This window comes from Solanum stenotomum, chromosome 3 (assembly GCF_019186545.1).
Source record: "Solanum stenotomum isolate F172 chromosome 3, ASM1918654v1, whole genome shotgun sequence".
Classification (NCBI taxonomy): domain Eukaryota; kingdom Viridiplantae; phylum Streptophyta; class Magnoliopsida; order Solanales; family Solanaceae; genus Solanum; species Solanum stenotomum.
Window position 1 is genome coordinate 47812233 of NC_064284.1, and position 24710 is coordinate 47836942.

The 24710-nt window shown below is 37.1% G+C and overlaps 1 protein-coding gene across 1 annotated transcript; it reads right to left on the reverse strand.

Annotated features, from left to right (window-relative positions):
* Positions 1-479: 479 nt before the first annotated feature.
* Positions 480-896, reverse strand: LOC125858997 (uncharacterized). Its single transcript, XM_049538747.1, has one exon. The coding sequence runs from the start codon at positions 894-896 to the stop codon at positions 480-482; it is 417 nt and encodes a 138-aa protein (XP_049394704.1).
* Positions 897-24710: the final 23814 nt, after the last annotated feature.

The window sequence follows — 24710 nt, forward strand, 5'->3', positions numbered from 1 at the left end:
GGAATGGGGTGGAGAGATATTATAAGTTGGAATGCTATCTTGCATACTATTGATTAAAGTAAGTCTGCCCCCCATAGATAAATAATGCATTTGCCAAGAAGCCAGTCTCTTTTGAAATTTCTCTATAACTCCACTCCAGATGCCTTCTGTTTTGAACTTAGCTCCAAGAGGAAGTCCTTAATAGGTCGTTGGAAATGCTCCAATGCTACACCCCATGATGGTTGCTAGTTCCTCTATATTAAGCACTTAATTAACAGGGTAGATGACACTTTTCAGCATGTTAATGTGGAGACCTGAAATAGCTTCAAAAATCAAAAGTGTTAGGTTTAAATATAGGATCCGACTCCTTTCAGCTCCACAGAAAATTAGTGTATCATCTGCATATACACATGGGAGATGTTGACTGCTCTATCCCTCCCTACATCAACTATTTATCCACTACATTTGCTTGGCTTTGTCCAACATTTTTCTCAGTTCTTTCATTGGAACATGAAATGAGAGAGAGGTTCACCTTGCCTTAATCCTCTCTGAGGGGAGAAGAATCCGTCTGGGCTTCTGTTGACGAGGATTGGGTACTTAACTGTAGATATGTTGAATGTTATCCACTTGATCCACCTTTCACCAAATCCTCTTTGCATGAGGATAGAAATAAGGTAGGAGCAATTCATCCGGTCAAATGCATTCTCAATGTCTAACTTGCATAACAAACCAACATTCACCTGTTTTTGCTGCCAGTCTAGGACATGGTTAGCTATGAGGGAAGCAACTGTAATTTGCCTCTCTTCAATAAATGCATTCTGATGATTTGAGACCAACTTCCCAATTACTTTCTTTAATCTTCCTGCTAGGATAGTGCTGCCAATTAAACTAATTGGCTTGTATTCACTCCGCTCCATTGCTTCTTTCTTCTTGGAGATGAGTGATATGAGTGAAACATTGCAAGATTTTACCAATAATTGAAAGAGGGTCGATTTTTTTCTTTAACACCACTCCTAGGCAGTCTACAACTCTTATAGACTTCAGCCTTACAGTCTCACAAATTTGACTAAGTATAGAAATACTTAACTTAGATTTTAGGCAGCAAATCAAAGTAACAACATAGCCAACATACAGGAACTCTTCCCAACCTTTATTAATATAAAAATAACTACAAGAAAAGGTTTCATAAATTTGTCTAAGGCCAGAATCGTTCTCTCCCTGCCTTAGACGAATTTCCATCCTTTTTAAAATTTCTGCACAAGGCAGTTACATCGGCGGTTGCATTTGACATGGTCTAACACTTGTCCTCACAGAATTCAAACTAAGCTCCAGCATTAAATATTCTAAGAGATAGAATATATTTTGAATTTAAATACATTCTAACACTTAACCGAAATTACATTATTCTAACACTTAGAATATTTCAGCCTATTTTCAACACTTAGAATATTTCAGCTTCATTCCAACACTTAGAATATTTCGGCTTCATTCCAACACTTAGAATATTTCAGCATGCTTCCAACACTTAATTTTATTTCAGCTTCTGTCTTGCCAACATCAAGTCCACAGCCTTGCCTTACCAAGCCAACACACCGCCTTGTCTTGCCGATGACTCTGCCCACACATAAGCCTTGTACATCCAAGCTGCCTTGCCAACACCCAAGCACCTTGAATTCTTTTGCTGCTCACTAACTCATAGTTGCACAGCTGCACTGTTTTGCCCACATACATGCCAAGACTAATGCCCAAATCCTTGTCATGCTTGTACGTCATTAACTCAAGTAGACTACGGGTCTAACAGACCACCCACACCATTTGAACTCGATGTCCTCATCGAGACTGTTTTAAGATAGTCCTAACAACAATGTTGGTGATAATGTTGCAAGGCTGCTAACAAGTCTGGCTTGATAAAGTCCCAGGATTTCTGATAAAATGCCATAGTAAACCCATCAGGCACAGGGGCCTTGTTAGGTGCGCTGGCATTTATGGCCACTAATAATTCTTCCTCTTCAAGCATAGCCTCCATGGAGTTGCTTTCCTCTTCAGTTAAGAAGGCCATGTCTTCAAAATTGCAGGTGGCCTCCATGATACAAGTTCAGTGTATAAGTTCTCAAAGAACTTTAGAGTTTTCCCTTTCACCATCTCCTTGTCTTCAATGATCTCACCTCCCACCAATAGCCTGTCAATACAGTTATCTCTCCTATTTGAATTGGCAGTCTTTTGAAAATATTTGGTGTTTCTGTCCCACTTCTTTAGCCACAAGCACCTGAACTTTTGCCTTTAAGATACCTCTTCAATTTTAGCTAGTTGTTGAATTTTGACTCTCAAAGAAGTCATAGTCTCTGCCTCATTGGGACTATGTTACCTTCCTTCGATGGTATGTTATCATCATAATAGATCATTCAAGGCCTTCGACTTCCTGGTCTCCAGTTTCCCAAATTCCTCTTTGTTCCAGATTGTGATATCTTTTTTCAGTCTTCTCAATTTTTGACTTGTTATACTTTCAGGGTTGGGTTGATCTCTTTCTGGACGCTAAGTTACTGGTTTATGAGAATGAAGTTGTTGAATTTTATGTGAATCTCAATGGCTTGGAAGGAAATGTTGCCTGTTCTTCTATCAATGGGGTTGAATTGGTTTTTAATAGTGTTTGTCTTAGTAAATTTTTTCATACCCCCACTACTGGGTTAGCTGAATATGTATGGACTACGGATGAGCACTATATGCTCACGTCTACATACTCTCAAGGGCGGATCACTGCATGACCTAGGAGGGGCTTAAGGGGGAAATGGCACCCTTCAAAAACTGATGTACAAATTAGTGCACAAGGGGGTTTTGCCTAGGGGGAAAAGATGCCATAAAGCATCCTTCATGGATATGGGGACAACCAATGCTTTGGAAAACAAAGAACCTATTGACTGACCCTCTCTCATAATAAAACACATGGTATAAATGGTTGATCCTAAACATTGTCCCCATTAGTTGGCTTTTGGAAACTTCCTTACAATTGTGTTTAAAGCTTTTGAAGTTTCTTTGGGGGGGAGGGGTTCTGAACAAGAAGGATATGATCACCGTGTCTACTCTTGCTGACTGCAAACTACTTGATAATAACTACCAAGTTCCTACCACTGCTCCCAGGCCTAGTGGTCCAGTTTCCATCCTTCTCAAAGATCTTCATGCTGTGAGGAATAGAATGTTGCCCTCCTTGCTGAAATTGAGACTTTTTGCACTAACCTGGCTGAGTCGCAAGGGAAGTAGCTAGATTGAAGGACAAGTTGTTGTAGCAACAACATAACAACAATGCTCGAGTGGATCATGTGTTGCAGCTCTTGGCGTTATCTCACACCCTTTATCCTTTCTCATCCTAAACCCGTTTACCAGACCGTCTTTTTTGCTTATTTTGAGACAATCCTGTTGCTTCTTCCATTTTGTATTTTTGGATGTTGTGTTGGAGCTCTTACTGAGCTCAAAACATTATGTATCATGTTTTGATTAGCTCTGTATCAATGTATGATTGTTATCTTTGCATCTTGTTTGGATGACTAATATCTTTAGATGTTGATCATTTATCTGTTTATCCTAGCTGAGTGTTGCCCTTAAGGCTCTGAGTTTGTTATGTTCTTATGTTGTTTTTGTACTTTACCCTTCGTTTTGATTTGTCAAAAGGCAGAAGAGCGTGTTTTGTTGAAACTGGTGCAAGAAAGAGTATATTTGTCATCATCAAAAAGAGGGAAATTGATGAGACCTGCAAAAACTTTTCAATAGATTTTGATGATGACAATATGAACCAGGTTCACAAGCATGTACCAGACATAGAATAAAACGAGCGGGAAAAGATCGCACAATCATATATTCAATAGGAAACATATTTAAATCAACAATCCTAGTCTAATAAGGAGAAGAATAAAAGGCAGATGAATCCTATGCAGAAAGGGAAAGAGATAAACAAATCCTATAATGAAAATGATTATTTTTCTAGGAAAAACTAATTTCTTTCCTTGTAGAAGTTGACTAAGGCTGAATCTATCTATAAAAGGTCACAGTCAAAGAAGGAAAAATCAACTTTTGCAATAACAAAGTGAGAGAATTTTCAGCAAAGGCAGAGTGACTCAGAGAGATTAAAAGGGTGATAAGAAAGAAAAACTAGAGTTATGTTTTTCTTTCTAAAGGGTAGTTTTATTGTTTCATCAAAAAGCATTGTTAAGGAATTAGTGTTCCGAGTGTGTGAGAGAGTTTCAAGAGAATTGTAACAAGAATTGAGTTTGGCTTCTTGGAGAGTAGAGTCTTCAATTATAGTTAATCGATAGAGAGTAAAGGTACAAGAGTTAGTTCCTTGCTTATTGAGTTGTAATCTTGAATTATTCTTGAAGGTAATATAACCGTGGTGTGGTTTTTCCCTTCCTTGAGGGAGGAAGGTTTCAACAGTAAAATCTCTGTTTTATTGTGTTGCTTATTTATTTAGGAAAACTAGCAAGAACATCATTCTTGTATAGGGGGTAAAGTTTCTTCAGCTAGGTCTTAATTCAGAAAGATGAAGGGCCCAAAAGACAGAAACCTTGTAGCGTACGATTACTGCCAAGAACTTAAGAATTCCAAAACTGAAATAAACTTTGAAATTGATTTATTGAATATCATTTTAATAAAGTAACATCTGCATATAGAGTCCAAGTAAAATAGAACATTGCCGCAATACTATCTCTGTTTTAGAGTTTAGGATGCAATCTCAAACGCGATCCAGTTTACAATAATAGTAATATTTTAACCTATTCCTCTGATAAACAATTTTAAGGGTTCTAGACCTATGTAATTTTTTATGATATCAAGTATTAAATTAATTGATAAACACAACAATATTAATTATATATACGAAGAACACCTATAAAATAATGAAATTCGCAGAAAGAGAGTGTGTACCATTACACCATAGCGACACACAATTGAAGACAAACTTTGCCTTGGGTGTAATAGGACTCCCAATTACTATGCGCGATCGTGTACTGAGGTGCTCCCTAGTCCCTACCGGTTGTTGGAATGACGTGAGCTGGGCCGAGTCTCGGTTCAAAAAGATAAAGGGTCCAAAAGATAGAAACCTTGTAGCATACGATTACTGCCAAGAACTTAAGAATTCCAAACCGAAATAAACTTTGAACTTGATTAATTGAATATCATTCTAATAAAGTAACATCTGCATACAAAGTGCAAGTATAACAGAACATTGCCGCACCACTATCCCTATTTTAGGGCTTAGGATGCAATCTACAACGCGATCCAGTTTACAATAATAGTAATGTTTTAATACATTTGTATGATGATCAATTAAAATGGTTCTAGACCTATGTAATTTTTTGTGCTATCAAGTATTAAGTTAATCTAGAAACACAATATATTAATCAGATATATGAAGAACACCTATAAAATAATGAAATTCACAAAAAGAGAGTGTGTACCTATACACTATAACAATGGAAAAATAAGATAAACTTAGTCTGAATTTTCCTCTCTTTTAGTTTATGACGGCGAACAAATATGGGGAATTTTTTTAGGTTAATCCACGAGAGACGATCTAGCACCATATATATATATATACATATTCTTAAAAGTCTTGACCTAGTGGGCCTCCCAAATACAAGCTCACTATTCTCCAATAGGCCTATACTTTTGTCGGCCCACACCTAGCACATGAAATGATATAGTTAAATCATGAAATCCATATAAATATATGGCTTGGGTCTTGTCCACCAAACATTAACCTGGATCGTTTTGGTAAACGAAATAATAAGTTAATGTTAAGTCTATATTTAGTAAATAAGTTTAAAAGTCCCAACTAGTTTGGGGATTGAATTATAGTTCTCGTTGTGGAATTTTCACCATCAATAGAGCATAATAGACTTAGAGGCTTCATACAACGGACTATAACTTGTTTAGGATTGAGACACATCTATTGTTGTTGGTAGAATTTTCTCTTAGCTCTTTTCAACAACTGCATTTCTGAATTGTGGCATAGATTGACATTTATTATGCTATTGCATGCTAATCTGTCTTCTCATTCAAGGTTAGGAATTTATTAAACTTAAGATACAACAATGACATCATACCTAGTGTAATTGCACAAGAGGGGTATGGGGAGAGTAGAGTGTATGAAGACCTTACCCTACATCGTAAAGATAGAGAGACTGTATTCAATAGACTCTCATGCTAAATAAATCATTTCTAATAGTTTGAAAAAGGGAAAACATAAATAAGAGCAACAACAACAATGAAATAATGTGAAATAAAGCGAAATACACAACATATCGATGAAAGAACAATAATTACAATGAAATAATGCGATAATTGACGCACAAAAAATACAGGGGATCACTGAAACTGAAGAACAAGAAACTATGAGAATAAGGCTAATGCCACTGGTAAGAAAGAAGGTCTAAGTATGACCATTAAGTTTATCCTGCAGTAAAGCGAGAAAATGATCAACTACCAACTAACCTTCTATTCTAACCCACAATTTCCAAACCCTCATATCTAAGGTCACGTTTTGATTAAGCTCAAGACACACCATGTCCTGTATAATCACTCCCCCAATACTTTTTCAGGTTGTCTCTGCCTCTGCGGATGCCCACCATTGCCCAAAACATCTCATCTTCATTTCCCTCATCTTTTCCACCATGGGGCCACTCCTACCTTGTCCCAGATTTCTTCATTCCTAATATTATCTCTCCTAGTATGCCACACATCCCCCTCAACATCCTTATCTTTGAAACTTTCATCTTTTGAACATGTGAGTTCTTGACTGGTAAACACTCTATGCTATACAGCATAGAAAGTCTAACCCTCACTCTGTATATACAACATCAAAAAAGTAAGGAAGTGGTTAATGGTCATAGTGCACTAATTTGGTGTGGCATATAATTGATAGCTATTGAACTAATCAACAGAGGATTAGTAAATAGTTGAATGCACTATAGGATTGCATCAAGACTTGTGATCTGGCGTGACAATAACATGTTAGGTCATGTATAAATGTAGCAGCCAGTCTAAACTATTAGGTTGTGCACAAAATTATTAAACTTCGAAAGACTCATTCGTTTTTGGATATGCATGAGATCAATTCCTTGTTCCTTTATAACATTGTCCAACAAGAATCATGGACCGTAAGTTCTTAATTTTTTTTTTTAAAAAAGGATTCATGAGCTGTAAGTCTTTAAGATTCTTGTAGTTGTGTGAAGTTACCTATGTCTTTTTTTCTATTATGTTATTACATTGCAAAATTATTTCTGCTTTTAGGTTGGATATTTGTAGTGTGTCAAAAGGTTCTCACTATGTGTCAAAATTACTAACCTTTTGCTCTCTTCATTGTGTTTTTGTCATGTTTTGCAATATTTTCTACTCCCTACGTCTCAATTGATGAGACACTCTTTACTTTTTAGTTAGTTCCAAAAAGAATAACTTATTTTAGATCACAAGTTTTAGAAGTCTTCTTTTATACTTAAACTCTGCGCCTAGTCAAACACCTCGACATAAATTGAGACAGAGGGAGTAACAAGTCTACCATAAAGAAAGAATCATTTAATTTTGATTCTTTATGTAAAATATTTTAACTATCTTATTTCAATTTTTTTAATATCTGAAAATTAGAAAATGTTGGCATTATTTTGACAATTTTCTGTCATTTAAATTTCTATATCTACCAAAATCATGTTTAGGTTCAAGTAGATTTTGATGACAAAGGCAGCTGGGAGTATCTCTTCAAATTCAAGCTAAAAATCCTAAGCAATGGGGATAGTCATTGAGTAAAGTATGTAGTTGCAATCATGTACCCAATAAGTCATTAACAAAGTGTTTTTCCCTTATGTGTTGGCTAAGGAGTAATAATTTTGTGTAAATTTCATGATAGAAGGCAGAGGAATATTTACTTGTTAGGATGAGTTAGAGTATACTTTAAGGAGAAATGAGTTTATGTTGATGTGACATTGTGTTAGTGAAGACCAAGCATAGGTGCTAAATAAAAGGATAGAGTAGTCACGAGGTAATAGATCTAAGCTAAACTTACGATTTTAAAGGGAGGCCCCCATAATTTTCATAGGGTTGTAGAGCTGATTAGGCAATGATGTATAGAGAACGGGTAAATAGTACTCAAGTTGTGAAAAGAAATGTGACGATATTATGTAAATATGTAAACTAGGAGATACAAATTTACTATTTGTCACGTGGTCTCTATTCCTCCTTACCGTATGGCTCCGACAGAACTTAAGGAATTGAAAGAGAAGTTAAAGGATTTGTTAGATAGGGGTTTCATCCGACCGAGTATCTCTCCATGGGGTGCTCCAGTTTTGTTTATTCGTAAGAAGGATGGTTCACTTTACATTTGTATTAATTACTGGAAATTGAACAAGGTTACCATTAAGAATAGGTATCCTCTTCCAAGGATAGATGATTTGTTTGATCAACTCCAAGGTGCGAGTTACTTCTCTAAGATTGACCTACGGTCGGGTTATCAACAATTTAGGGTGAAGGAAGATGAGATTCCAAAGATGGCCTTTTGAACTCGGTATGGTTATTATGAGTTCTTGGTAATGTCATTTGGTTTGACAAATGCTCTAGCTGCATTTATGGAATTGATGAATAGAATGTTTAGACAATACCTTGACATGTTTGTGATTGTGTTCATCGATGATATTTTGATTTACTCAAGGAGTTAGGGTGAGCACACCGATCATTTAAGGATTGTGTTGCAAGTCATCAAGGACCAACAACTCTTTGCAAAGTTTAGTAAATGCAAGTTTCGGTTGAGATCTGTGGATTTTCTTGGCCACATTATTTCCGATAAAGGAATTGAGGTAGATCCTAAGAAGACAGATGTAGTTAAGAGTTGACCTAGTGTAACACCCCAAACATTTCTAAGTTAAGACTCGAACCATTCTTCATTTACTTGTAGGGTAATATCAGGTGATTATTAAATAGCCCATATGTGTAAGGGTAAATTATTTAGTGTGGGAATGATTTTGGATATCAATTAAGGTCACTAGAAACTCCTAGCACAAAGTTGAGTTGAAAGTTTCCTTACCGATTAAGTTTTGATGTAAGATTCTACTTGGGTCAACTTCAAACGACCATATCTCTTAGAATATAAAGAATTACATAGCCCATAACCTATCAAATTAAAGGTATTTGAATCTTATTTCCAACTCCATCAATTTTGCAGCAATCCAAGTAATGCATAAAAAGTTATGACCATTTTAGTAACCTGAAATAGTGCAGTGATGAATTAGCCGATGGGAAAAACATTAAAAAGGGTCGTCTTTGTCTTTTTACCTCTAAGAAAATCCTAAACGAATTTCTTGACTAATTAAAGACTCAAAAAAATCAGATTTTCATCTCTTAATCCATCATTTTCTTCTCTCTCAAACCCTAAGGAAAAACCCTAAGGAAAAATCAAAGTAGAAGACTCCAACTAAAATTCCTCCATACAATTATGAATCACTAATGTAAATCATAATTCTTGGCTGTAGAGATTTCAAGAAACTAATTCAAGAATCTCAAGAAAGGTTTTCTTGATTGTTTAACTTCAAGCTAGGGTTTTAAGGCTTCTAATCAAGTTCTTCTTCAAGATTCTTCAATATTCTTCAAGAACGTTGTTATTTTAAGTATGTAAGGCTATCATAGTGTCGGAATAGTTTATCCTCACACCCTACATCTACTTTCAAATCAGTAACAGAGAAATCTAGGATTCTACCCCTAGATTTGAGTATTCTTGAGATGAGTTGATTTTGAGTTCTCCATTTCCTATTTTTTTTTTGAAATTCTATTCCTAATTATTGAATTGCTATATGTTATGCATTGAGATTCTTGAGTTGATTCTTTCATGTCTATGTTTCCACATGAACCCTATCAATTGAGTATTCTTGAGATGAGTAGTGTTTTGGAGTTCTTGCGTTCTTGAGTTTTGAGCATTGAGTTACCATATTGCTATTAAGACCCCTGAGTTGAGTCGTTCGTGTCCATAATTCCGCATGAACCCTATGAATTGAGTTATAAATTTTGAGAAGCTTTTTCAAGCCAATATTTGAGTTTTAAATTGAGTTTTTGAGAAAGTAAAGATGAGTTTTGAGAAAAAGTTTTTAAAACATGATTAGTATGACATGCGAGTATGCCATCAATGTTTAAGCAGTATGGTATCGAGTAACGCCATCAATGTATATACAATATGACTTCCCGAGTCATTAATGATCATATCACAATATGATTTTGATATATTTTTGAAAAAGAGTTTTCTAAAACGTGATTAGTATGACAATTGAGTATGCCATCAATGTATGAGCAGTATGGTATCTAGTATTTTCTAAACACCCTATTCATTAAATCCATAAATGCCTTTGGAGCATTAGTGAAACCAAAAGATATTACCAAAAACTCATAATGACCATATAGAGTTTGAAAATCTGTTTTGACAATGTATCTTCCTTCACCCTCAATTGGTGATAACCCGACCAGAGGTCAATCTTAGAGAAACAACTTGATCCTTGAAGTTGATAAAACAAGTCATCTATTCTTGGGAGAGTATATTTGTTCTTAACGGTAACCTTGTTCAATTGCTGGTAATCGATACACATACGGAGTGAACCATCCTTGTTTCTAACAAAATAAACTGGAGCACCCCATGGAGAGATACTCGGTCGGATGAAACCCTAATCCAAAAACTCTTGCAATTCCTTTAGTTCTACTGAAGCTATTCGATAAGTAGGAATAGATACAGGTTGCATATTAGGGAGAAGGTCAATACCAAAGTCTATTTCCTTTTCAGGAGGAATACTGGGTAGATCATCTCGAAACACTTCTGGAAACACATATACAACAAGGATTGACTCAAGAGTAGGTCTTTCAGAATCTATTTCCCTCACCCTAACTAGGTGGTATAAGCAACCCTTAGAAATCATCTTTCTAGCTTTGAGACAAGAAACAAACCGACCTTTCAGTATAGAATTTCCTCCCTCCCACTCTAGGATAGACTCATTTGGAAACTGCAACCTGACTACATGGGTTCTACAGTCAATAGAAGCATAACATGAATGCAACCAATCCATACCAAGGATAACATTGAAATTTAGAATATCAAGATGTACAAGATCAACAAGAGTGATTCTATGGGATAAAGAGATGTGACACCATCTATAGACCCTCTTAGACACAATAGAATCACCAGCTAGAGTAGAGGCAAAGAAGGGATCTAACAACATATATGGAAGAATATCAAACCTCATAGCCACATATGTCATCACAATAGACAAGGTAGCACCGGGGTCAAGTAGAGCATAAATATTAAGTTGGAAGACTTTCAACATACCAGTAACCACATCAAGAGAATCCTCTTGCTCATGACGAGTCTAAAGTACATGGAATCGGTTTTGCTTCTTCCACTAGAACCTGATAAAGGGTAAGGTTGTGCCCATCAACGATTATCCCCTTCATTCTTAGTAACTAAGGGACAATCCCTTATCTTGTGATCCATATTACCACAACCAAAACAAGCATTGGAACCGGCTAGACATCTACCCTCATGCTTCCTTCCACAATTAGCACGAATAGACAATGAAGATCCACTATCGTTTCCTTCTTAAGGCTTAGGGTTAGACACTCTATCTTCATTGAACTTAGGAGGAACATTGTAGAAGAACTTTGTAAGAATTAAGAATGACCATGTCCATCAGACCTTGAATGTGAGAAGTTTCCATCTCCTGTCCTTGCCCTCTTTGTCTCCCTAGATCTTTCCCTAAGTTTCTCCTCTCCTATTTTTTGTGTATGAACCTTTAGACGAGAAATTCCCATATCATGGGTAAGCATGGTGGTACGACATTCCTCAACTACTATTTTGAACCTACCCGAAACAAACTTACACATCCTTACCCTAGGATTTGCAATTATAGTAGGAGCATATACACAATTGTTTTAACTTCAAAGAGTATTCCTTCACATTCATGTTTCCATTATGAAGGTTGATGAATTCAAGTATGTTTTCTTCCCTCATCTCAATGGGAGACAACCTATCAAGGAAAGAAACCTTAATTTTTTCCCATCAGCAGGACTCACATCTTTTGCCCTCTCATCTTTCCATTGGTTGAACCACATTTAAGCAACACCCTTAAGTTGATAAGCGACCGATTCTACCTTTTCCACCGGCGTTACTACCATGATCACTAACATCTTATACAGTTCATCAATGAACTCTTGAAGGTCTTCCTCAACTTTGATACGTCCAAACTTACACTTTAATTAAGAGCGGTCAATGTCAATTTATAGAACTCAACATGATTTGAGGTCGATCCCACATAGAATTTGCTTTAAAAAATAATTTCACTGTCGCTTTTATTCAGTTGTTGCTATTATTCCCAACAAAGAGTAATTGCAGAATGTAAATATGAGTTTGATTGTTGTTTCAAGTACGTAATGTTTAGGTAACAAGAGTAACATGATTTTAACTTCAAAGATGTGATAATTGATAAATGAAACCAGGATTGTGTTCCCCATGACTTTGCTCTAGTATTGAAACGTAAGTAATGGCTTATTGTTAACATTTCATGTTCCCAGCGAATTAAATGCGCTTAAACACTTGTCAGTATTATTAGGTACCTTCTACTATACTCCTCTCGATCTTAGAGTGTTTTTAGTTTACCCTTACGTGTTTGTTATTAAGAATCTCTCTCTCGAACTCGACTTTTAAATACAAACTGATAGAATGACATTACTTTTTCCTAATTACCACTTTTCTCTCGAACAAGTGGGAAATACAAGAAAGTTTTAATGCATGCACTCATTAGAAAGAATTAATAAGGAAAGTAAGAGTCATTTGCCCAATTAACAATCATACTTTACTCGTATTTCGAATTCATAACTAGATTGTTGTCATGGTTCCCACCACCCTAGTTGTGGTGTTTAGCCACTCATGTTTTCATGTGAACAAGAATTAATTGTCATTGAAGGCATAAAAGAAATCACTTACAACAATTACTAGTTTACCAGAAAGAATGAAAATCAAATACGTAATCACGATCTCCAAGTCTTGATCCAAAAATAGTCAAATAAAATCAAAGATGAAAATATGGGAAGTTATGCTTCGTTCATACATTGACGAGATACCTTCAAAAATAAACCTAATCAATACAAATAGTTTGGGAAAAACGAATTCTACTCAAAGTAGTACTAACTTGTCAGGAGGGCTCACAGAGGACTTAACGGCCCGTCACGAGCCAGACAGCCCGTGAATGCAGTTGTCATCCCACACTTAGATAGTGTGAGACTTCCTTCACTAAGAGCTTTTACGGCCATCTAGAAGGTCCGTCTTGGGCACCATGGTCCGTCTGGTGCTCCGTGATGTTAAGCCTTCACTTGGGACTTCACTGGAAATATCTTTTAATCTTCCCAAGCCACACAATGACTCGTCACCTCCACCATGACTCGTTTAGGGTCCCGTGGCCTTCAGACCCCACTTAGCTCCTAAGAATCCATATTGGTTATCTCCCACAAGCTCTCACATGGCCCATCAAGAGGACCACGATCCGTTTGGGACTTTGTGGTCTTCCATTGGCCGTTTTAGTTATGCTTTTCTTCACTGCCTCAGCTTCATGAGCCCTCAGACGATTCGTCATCATGACCATGGACTTTCTGGGGCTCCGTGATGCTTGGTTCCACTTCAATTTCTTCACTTATTTCTCTATCTTTCACATCCAAGTGTTTTACATGTTCAATCATTAACAAACACACCATATCCACATAAAACTACTTAATTTCTAGCCTTAATTCTTAGTTTTGAGAAAATGTGCCAATAGTTCATGGCACATCAAGACCCTCAACTTAGAACCATTGCTTGTTCTCAAGCGTTGAAAATGAAAAAGACCCGACGCTCATAACCCAATAAAACCTTACTAACATGCAACAACTATCATGCAACACCTCAGATTTTAGAGAGAGGGCATGACATGTTAAGAACATCAAGGTGCCAACCCACAAAGTCCAACCATGGCTCATGGATGGGACCACACACCGTAGGTGGGTCCTTGGATGGGCACCTAGAGGAATGGACTAGGCAATAACCATGCCAGGACCCACGATCCATCGATGGATCCATGACTCGTGGCTAGGGGAATCGTAGGTCACCTAAAATTCTCTGAATCTACTCACAACTGATGAGGAAGGGCCGTAGGTCCATCCACGGTCCGTTAGTGAGGGCGTAGGTGCGGTTTGACAGGTTTAAGTTTAGGGCCTAAGGGACTTTTCCTATTTTAATTAGATCAAAGTGAGGTCATTTTAACCAAGTCTGGAACGCCTATATAAGTCATTTTATCCCCAAAACTTACCAATTGTAGTAATTATTTCCAAAACCCAAAAGAAATCCCAAATTTCTTCTCTCAAATAATTCTCTGTCTAGAAACTTAAAGAAGAAGAAGGAGATTCAAGCTAGGGTTCAAGAGCAAACTTCTATACTTCAATTTCTTTGGGCTTTGATAGTAAGGTATGATAGTTTTCATCGCCATGGATTCTCTTCAAAGTTGATTTAAATAATTTAATTATGTTCTATTATGCATGAATTAATGAATTGCCATGATTTTTGTGATGATTTACCCATGAACCCATGTAACCCCCATCTTTTCAAGTTATGAATCATATGATGTGGGATTTTGAATGTAAAGGGAGAGTTTTATGAAATTAAGCATGTTTTCCAAGATTTACATGACATTTCCATATCTAGCCTATGTTTTCTAAGTATTGATGATATAGAGTAGGTTTTGAACCTCAAGAGGTAAATTATGAACTTATTCTTTTTTTATAAAATCTATGCAATTGTTTTAAGGGCACTTTGAGAGTAAAGTACCAATGATGTTGTTGTTGATGTGTTATTGAAAAGATATTCTAATAAACACCTACTAGCATGATGTGAAATTATTTCTCACATAATAAGGGTTCTTAGGTTGAAAGGCTTTCTTACCTAATTGAATCAAAGATTAAAATTGATCATGGACGGTGAAAGGTTTCCTCATACATGCTCTAAGGAGCTACCTTATGATAATATAAGTGAAGACTTAATAAATAATCCATGGGATTTATACTTAGCATTGAGTGGATATTGATAAGAGATGGAAGCTTTCATGTTAGTATAGGTCGGGTTTCAAGAAGCAATCTCTTGAGATGGAAGCCCTCACGTTAGTAGAGGACGGGTTTCTAGTAACAATCTCTTTATCCCTTAAACTACCTGCCCCGTAGGATGATTAGAAAGTGGATCTACTTAAGCTATAAGTTCATGGTTGTACCTTCGGCAAGTAGGAAAACTCTTTTTGGTGTGGGAGACACCGGGGGATCATGTTATAGCTCACATGGTCTCTATGTCGGTTAAAGCTTATTACCACAATAACATGAATAATGAACTAAGGTTACTTTAAGAAGTATCACATATGTGTTCAATGGTTTCAAAGATGATGTTAGCTTGCATTGACCATGGTTTTATGACTTATGATTTCTAACTCTCTTATATCATGTTTTAGTTTGGTCAATTGTATGTTATGGAATGAAATGTCCCTTTTAGCATGTTTTAAAATTTTTGCATGGCTATCATAGTTGGTTCATTGTTTTGTACTAACGCATACTCTAGCCTACATTTTCCCCAAATGTAGGGTCTGACAGTCAGGTTCATCAGTTTCATGACAAGAGGTTAACCTGAGATATTTCTGAGCATTGGTGAGTCCTCATGCTTCGAGGATGGATTTTCATTGTGTTAGTTCCTTTCATGTATTTATCGTTTTGACATGATGTATGGGCTAGGCCAAGTTTCTTTCTATTTTATTAAATGGCTATACTGAGACAAGTGTTTTAGACTTCCGTTTTTCGCTTATAAAAATGTTTGGACTTGAAATGTTGTTTTACTTTCATTGTTATATTTCTTATGTTATGAGAGCTAAGTGACTTGTTTGGAGTCCTTTGGGGTTCTATACGCCATGTAACATCTAGGGGTACCCCTCGATTGTGACATACTTTGTCATCAGAGCACAAGGTTTAGAGTGGTCCTAGGATGTCACATAAGCCACATCTAGTAGAGTCTCGTTCATGAGTGTGAAGCGCGCCACATTTATGAATGAGAAGCTACAAGATTATTGGGAAACTCCAATTATTTCATTACTCTAAAGTTGTGCAACAAAATCTAACTCTATAGGGTCTTTCTCCTAATCCTTACCCGATGGTCTACATGTTATGAATACTCTAAGGGATTATGCGAGAAGGAATGAGGGAGACAATGTAGACCAAGGAGTTTCTCCTCAAGCTCTGATAGACCCTTTGGTTGAAAATGTAACAAATACGGAGTTTAGGTTGGCTTTTCAAGTGTTTGATCAAGCCATGATGGTCCAAGCCAATAAAGAGGTGGTAGTCCTTGTAAACATAAAGTGGGTACGGCGGCATCAAGAGTGAGAGATTTAACAAGGAAGAACCCTCCAAAATTTTATGGCTCGAAGGTTGAGGAAGATTGTCAAGAGTTTATCAATGAGGTCTATAAGGTACTTGCTATCATGGGAGTGACTCTGGTATAGAAGGCGGAATTGGTTGCTTATCAACTCAAAGGTGTTCCTCAGATTTGGTTCAACCAATGAAAAGAAGCAAGACCGATAAAAGTGGGTCTCATAGAGTGGAAAAGGTTTAAATATGCTTTTCTTGATAGGTTCTTTCCCCTTGAGATGAAGGAAGCAAAGGTTCTTGAGTTCATCAACCTTTGTCAAGAAAGTATGAGTGTGAGGGAATATGCCCTTAAGTTCACTTAATTGCCTAAGTATGCTCCAACATGGGAGCAGATTCGAGGGCTAGGATTAGTAAGTTCATTTTGGTTGTGTCCGAAATGGTGATTAAATAATGTCGTACGTCCATGCTCATTAGTTACATGGACATCTCTCGACTTATGGTTCATGTATAACAGATTGAAGAGGAGAAACTCAAGCAAAAGTCTAGGGAGGTAAAAAGGGCTAAAACCGATGATGGAAATTTCTCTCATGCAAGGTCTGATGGACATGGTCGTTATAAATTTCGACAAATGTTTCCGGTCAAGTTTCCTCCAATGCTCCTCCTACGTTCAACCAAAATAGGGTGTCTAACCCTAAGCCTCAAGGAGGTAATGGTAGTGGATCTTCATTTCCTAGGTCTAGTTGTGATAACTGTGGAAAGAAGCATGAGGGTAAGTGCCTAGCCGACACAGATGGTTGTTTTGGTTGTGGTAAAAGTGGTCAAAAAAATGAGGGATTGACCGATGCTTATGGCTAAAGGAAAAGAGGGCATGCAAGCTTCTCCTAGTGGTTTGGGTTCCAATGCTCCCAAGCAAAACCGCTTCTATGAACTTCAGACTCGTGGTGAACAAGAGGGTTCTCCTGATGTAGTTACCAGTATGCTAAAAGTTTTTCAACTCTATGTATATGCTTTACTTGATTGCGGTTCTACCTTGTCTTTTGTGATGCCATATGTGGCTATGAGGTTTGATGTTCTTCCAGATGTGTTGTTAGAATCTTTTTATGTCTCTACCCTTGTTGGTAATTCTGTTGTGGCTAGGAGGGTCTATAGAAGATATCCCGTATCCTTATCTCATAGAGTTACTCTTATTGATTTGGCAGAGCTTGATATGTTAGACTTTGATGTTATCCTCGGTATGGAGTGGTTGTACTCTTGTTATGCTTCTATAGATTGTAGAACTCGTGTAGTAAGCTTTCAGTTCCCAAATTAGCGTGTCCTAGAGTGGAAGGGGAGAAATTCTATGCTTAGAGGTCAGTTTGTCTCTTATCTTAAAGTTAAAAAGATGATTTCTAAGGGTTGCATTTACCATCTTGTTAGGGTGAGGGATATAGTTTCCAAAACCCCTATTCTTGAGTCGGTCTCGTTGTTAATGAGTTTCCAAAACTGTTTCTAGATGATTTACCCGGCATTCCACCCGAGCAATAATAGACTTCGGTATTGACCTTCTCCAAGATACACAACCTATTTCTATTCCTCCTTATCGTATGGCTCCGATAGAACTTCAAGAGTTGAAAAAACAATTGAAAGATTTGTTGGATAAGGGTTTCATCCGACCGAGTATCTCTCCATAGGGTGCTTCAGTTTTGTTTGTTAGAAGGAAGGATGGTTCTCTTTGTATGTGTATTGACTATCGTAAGTTGAACAAGGTGACTATTAAGAATAAGTATCCTCTTCCAAGGATAGATGATTTATTTTACCAACTTCAAGGGACACTCTACTTCTCTAAGATTGATCTTAGATCGGGTTATCACCAATTGAGGGTGAGAATAGATGACATTCCAAAGACAACTTTTTGAACTCGGTATGGTCATTATGAGTTCTTGGTAGTGTCGTGTTGGTTGACTAATGCTCAGGTGGCGTTTGATGGATTTGATTAATCGGGTGTTTAGACAATAACTTGATATGTTCGTAATTGTGTTCATTGATGATATTTTAATCTATTCGAGAAGTGATAATGAGAATATTGATCATTTGAGGATTTTGTTGCAAATTCTTAAGGACCAATGACTTTTTGCAAAGTTTAGCAAATGTATATTTTAGTTAAGGTTCGTAGCTTTTATTGGTCATATTGTTTGGAGTAAGGGTATTGAGGTATATCCTAAGAAGACGGATGCGGTCAAGAGTTGGCCTGGACCTCTAACCCTTTGGACATTAGAAGCTTTTTGGGATTGGCCGGTTACTATAGAAGGTTTGTTGAGGGGTTTTCTTGTAGTGCTTCTCCGTTGATGGCTTTGACTCAAAAGAAGGCAAAGTTTATATGGTCCAAAGCTTGTGAGAAGATTTTTCAAGAGTTGAAGGATAGACTTACTTCTGCTCTGGTGTTGACCTTACTGGAAGGTACAAATGGTTTTGTGGTGTATTGTGATGCCTCTAGAATTGGGTTGGGATGTGTGCTTACGCAAAATGGTAAAGTTATTGCCTATGCTTCAAGGTAACTTATGATCCATGAGAAGAATTATCCTACCCATGACCTTGAATTAGTGGCGGTTGTTTTTGCCTTAACTGTATGGAGGTATTATTTGTATGGGGTTCAAGTTGATGTATTCACCGATCATAAGAGTAATCAATATGTATTTAACCAAATGGATTTGAATCTTCGCCAAAAAAGGTAGATTGAGTTATTAAAGGATTATGACATGAATGTTCTTTATCACCCCTGTAAAGCTATTATGGTAGCGGATGCTCGTAGTAGGTTATCTTTGGGTAGCGTTGCTCATATTGAGGAAGAAAAGAAAGAGTTGGTTTGAGATGTTCATTGATTGGCCCAATTAGATCTTCAATTAATGGATTCTACCAAGGGAGTTGTTATGATTCACAATGTTTCCGAATCATCTTTTGTGGTAGATGTGAAAACCAAGCAAGGTCTTGATCCAATTTTGGTAGAATTGAAGGAGATGGTGCTTAAGAAATTCGTTGAGGCTTTCTCCTAAGGAGGAGGTGGTGTGTTTAGATATCAAGGTAGTTTATGTGTTCCGAATGTTGATGTCTTAATGGAACAAATCTTGATAGAAGCGCATAGCTCGCGATATTCCATTCACCCGAGAGCCACCAAGATGTACCGTGAGTTATAAGAGGTCTAATGGTGGAATGGGATGAAGAAAGATATTGTGGAATTTGTGGCTATGTGTCCTAATTGCCAACAAGTAAAGGTTGAGCATCAGAAAATGGGAGGTTTGTCCCAAGATATTAACATTTCTACTTAGAAGAGGGAAGATTTGAACGTGGACTTTATTGTTGGTTTGCCTCGCACCCAGCGACAACATGATTCAATTTGGGTGATAATAGATCAGATGAGGAAATCAACTCATTTACTTCCCTTTAAGGTTTCTTATTCAACGAAGGACTATGCCAATATGTACTTGAGAGAAATGGTAAAGTTGCATGGAGTGCCTTTGTCCATTATTTCCAATCGTGGTACCCTATTCACTTCTTAGTTTTGGAAGTCATTCCAAAAGGGTCTAGGTACTCCTGTTAAGCTTAGCACGACTTTTCATCCCCAAATCGATGGGTAAGCGGAGCGTACCATTCAAACTTTGGAAGATATGTTGAGAGCTTGTGTGATTGATTGGAAGGGTAATTGGGATGACCATTTGCCATTGATTGAATTTGCCTATGACAATAGTTATTACTCGAGTATTGGTATTGCTCCATTTGATGCTCTTTATAGTAGGAGGTATAGATCTTCTATAGGTTGGTTTGAGGTGGATGAAGTTGCCCTAATAGGTCCCGAATTGGTTCATGAAGCTATAGAGAAAGTTCAACTAATAAGAGAGGTTGAGAACGACTCAAAGTTAGCAAAAGTCATATGCCGATGTTAGAAAAAGGGATCTTGAATTTGATGTTCATGATTGGGTTTACTTCAAAATATCACCCATGAAGGGTGTAATGAGGTTTGGTAAGAAATGGAAGCTTAGTCCCCATTTTGTAGGCCCATATGAGATTTTGAGACGTGTAGGTAAGGTTGCTTATGAGCTTGATTTGCCAAATGAGTTGGCATCGGTGCATCCGATTTTCCATGTCTCTATGATGAAAAAGTGTGTTGGAGATCCAACATCTATAGTTCCTTTAGAGGGTTTGGAAGTTAAAGATAATCTTTCTTAGGAAGAGGTTTCGATTGAGAATTCAGACCGGCAAGTCAAGAAGTTGAGATACAAGGAAGTTGCTTTCGTGAAATTTTTATGGATGAATTACTTAGTTGTGGGTGCTAGTTGGGAGGCTGAGGCCGATATGATATCCCGATATCCTTATCTCTTTCCTTCTACTCCTACTCTAGCTTGAGGTAATGAGTTCCTCTTGGCTTGTCCTATATTTTGGAGTCATGTATTTTATGTGTTTCGATGATTTCCTTATGTTATTGTCACGACCCGGAATCACCCCCTAGTCGTAACCGGCGTACTCGACCTCGAAAAGGTCTAATACAAGCCTCTTAGCATTCATTCATTGCATAGACACTAAAACCATAAGGAATTAAAAACTTTCTTTACCAAGAAAACATTTCATTAAAAAAAAAACAATAGCAAGCGGAAGACTTTCTAGACTTTATACATGATGTCTCAAAACCATCTAATACTTTAGAGTACAAAATTCGGGACCAATCTCATACACAACTTAAACAATACTAAAAAGACATAAAAGAACATATGGGGTATTGTCCTCGAATATATGAGGACTCACCAAGTCTTCATCTTCAACACTTAGAAACCTATCAAATAGCCATGACATGTCACCCATCTCCAAATCCCTACACTTTAGTCAAAAAGGGAAAGAAAGGGGTTAGCACAATTAAGTACTAAGTATGGAAGCCATGCAAAAACATGCTAAAAGGGACGTTTATTGGAGAAACATGCTTTTATGCCATTTGGTAAAACTTCATGAAAAAAAATACAAGTATAAGAGTCACAATATCCAACCATAACCAACATACAAGTCATTAACCACTTTAGCACATACTCCACACATAACCCATTCCTTCACCTTAAACCATCCACCTCAAGTAACCCTTGGACAACACTTTGTGCAATGTATGGATAGCGTCCCATACCACCATCCACACTAAAGCATCATCCTAAGGCCACCAAATGTGAACTTACCACTTATCATGCTTCATATCACAAGCCATCATGCACAACTAGTACCAATGTACAACACATGAACATAATTGACAAGTAAGCCTTTTCATCATTTCTTGACCTCTATCTCAAGTTACCCAAAGCCACACTTAAGTGAAACATGAAGTGACCGCCCATACAATCTCTTCATATACACCTAAGTGTTCCTAAGGGTTACCATAGATAAGGAAATTTACCATTACAATATAACATACTAAGTCAATGTTCACATATAAAACCATAGCCAACCGTATACATACTCAACATATATTCATATACAACCCATGCTTAACTTTAAAGGAACACATGCCATTTCATTACCATAGGACCTCTACCTAATATAACCTTAAGACACACTTGAGTAAGACAAGAAGTGACCGCCCATACAACCTCTTCAAGCACACTTAAGTGTTCCTCAAGATTACCTTAGATAAGGACATTTCCTTTACAACATAACATCAATAGACCAACATTCTTTAAGAAACCATTTTTGGAGACATTCAAGCACATAATGAGACTTTCACATAATAGTCGTTAGACTTAGGGAACTCACTTTAGTATCTTCAAAGCCTACTCGTGTCATGTGTAGATAGCATCCCATACTACTACCTACACGTTGTAGAACCTATCCAATAACTAGAGTGCGCATCCCACATGATGGGAATAGGCATAACCGACATAGACCATACTAGCTAGGTATGGAATCCGGAGTCTATCCTACTCCGTGGAGGTTGTTCTACTTGACAAAGGTAGAACTAGTAAGCAACCCATGTAGGCACATGGTTTAGGGGATGTCCAAGGAAGTTCATTGTGCCTAATCTCATACTCAACTAGGCCACCTTCCTAACCACATCCACTCGGTGCTAGCCTTGTTTCCTATAGAGTATTCAATCACATATGTACTTAGAGAAGGTTCCTTTTCTAGTTCAACCAACTCATAGTACCTCTTCCCAAGAAAGGCCCCATTTCTTAGTCATGGCCAATCAAGGTTCATAAGGATAGTTCACTAAATCCCCCTGGAAGGGTGCCTTAGGCCTACCGATTTTTCATTAAGGGTGCCTTAAGCCTGCCGGTCCAAGGTTCATCATTTCACACATGAGAAGGGCTACCACTATTAGGTCTACCGATTTCATTGTTTTACATTTACTTAGGAAAGCTAGACTTATGAAAGGGCACCATTTCTTAGTTCTGCCCATTTCACACATTCATGCATTCAAGACTTTAAGTAACAAGGAGGGACACTTTAGTCTACCAACCAAGTCACAACATTTTCATTTAAGGATACTTCATAATCCAACATCATTTCATATATACATCATGAGAAATCATAGTTTAACTCATAATGCTATCCACTTTACATAGGATCATCACAAGACCACATAAAACTCCTTCACATATAGCTTCACATAAAACTCATTCACATCATACCTTCACATATAGCTTCACATAAAACTTTACATATAGCTTCATATAGGACTTTACATATAGCCTCATTCATATATAATAATATAACAATACAATAACACTCATATAATGCCCTTCATGGCCTCAATTCACAATAATACAATATTCCAACATTATGCAACAACTTCCCCAATGCCTTCATGGCTACAATTCACAATAATACCACACAAGAACAAGATATAACACTTCCACCAAAGGTGGATTCAACCTACCAACAACAATTAATTCAATAAAGAGAGTTCAAGCTTTCTTACCATAATTCAAAGCCATAGCCAAAATCACCAAAAATCCAAGCAATCACCAATACTTCACTCATAAGGCTTACCACCCTTAATTCACCCATTATCAACAATTAATCATGAATAAACATTAAACAACACAAGAGATATCAATACAATTCACTTTACACATAATTCCATCAACTTTGAATTTATAGAAATAGACCCACTTCATAAACACATTTTGGGGTTTTGTAGAATACAAGGATTCATGGAGTTTTTCATCTTAAAACATCAAATAAACATCAATAATATCATAACTTATCATTTGAAATCGTTTCATGCAAGAACCCATGAGTTTGAGTAGAAATTAGGTTTTTTCACAAACTTTGGAAAAGTTGAAAACCATTTGAAATTGGCTCTAGGGTGATAGCTTGCCCTAGATAAAGAACTCCCATACCTTTACTAAGATTCCCCAAGAAATTTGATGAAGAAAACGTCTTGTATCCACAACCCTAGCTCCCACTTCTTATTCTTCTTCTTCTCTTCTTTCTCTCTTCTTCTCTTCTTCACACAAAAACCCTAACTCTTACTCTTTTAAAATGGAACAAAAATGATCCACAATCAGCCTAACACAACAATATAACCTCAAAAGAAATGATTTGTGAAAAGACCAAAATGCCCTTAAATTTCCGGACGGACTCCCTGCCAACTGCCCAACTTCAAAGGGCATAACTCGCTCATACGAACTCGGAATCGAGCAAACTCGGTGGCGTTGGAAAGATCGTTCCAAGGGCTTTCCAAAAATAACTGGAACTACTCCTGGATCATCCTGAGCTAGGAGTTATGACTGCTCAAAGTTGGCCAAAAACTCACTGATTTCCACACTTGGCCGAATTTCTAGATTCTGAATTTTTTTCCAAAAATGACTACTTCCAATTTCAAGCTTCTTCATATTCATTTTAAATTGTCGGATGTTACAGTTATACAAGTTCGTGAAAAACTAGTGATTTGAATGAAAATAAGCTTACATGATTGAATTTTCCTCATGTTGTTGTGCATTGAGTATGAGTTGCCTATAGACTTCATGAGATGATTTTTTGAACATGCATTAGCTATGCTATTGAGATTAAATTGCATAAAGGCTCCATGAGAGGATGTTGATCATGCTTTTAGCTTGGAGAAGGTAGTTCCTCCTTGAAGATGAAAAATCTTGAAATTTCATGCATATTGGGTTGCTAGATGTAGTTCCTACCTTTCATATGATGCATTCAGTATGCTTAGCTTGGGGTTGATGTTTGCTCCTTGATTTTGTGCATTTATGTAATTGCATTCATGATGGGTTGTTAGTATCGGTTATTACTTTCCTTAAGATACCTAGAATCTCATTCTAGGATGAATGTTCCCAAGGGGA

Excerpts from the sequence above, each read along its gene's own strand:
- LOC125858997 (XM_049538747.1), bottom strand. The coding sequence starts at position 896 with ATGGAGCGGAGTGAATACAAGCCAATTAGTTTAATTGGCAGCACTATC.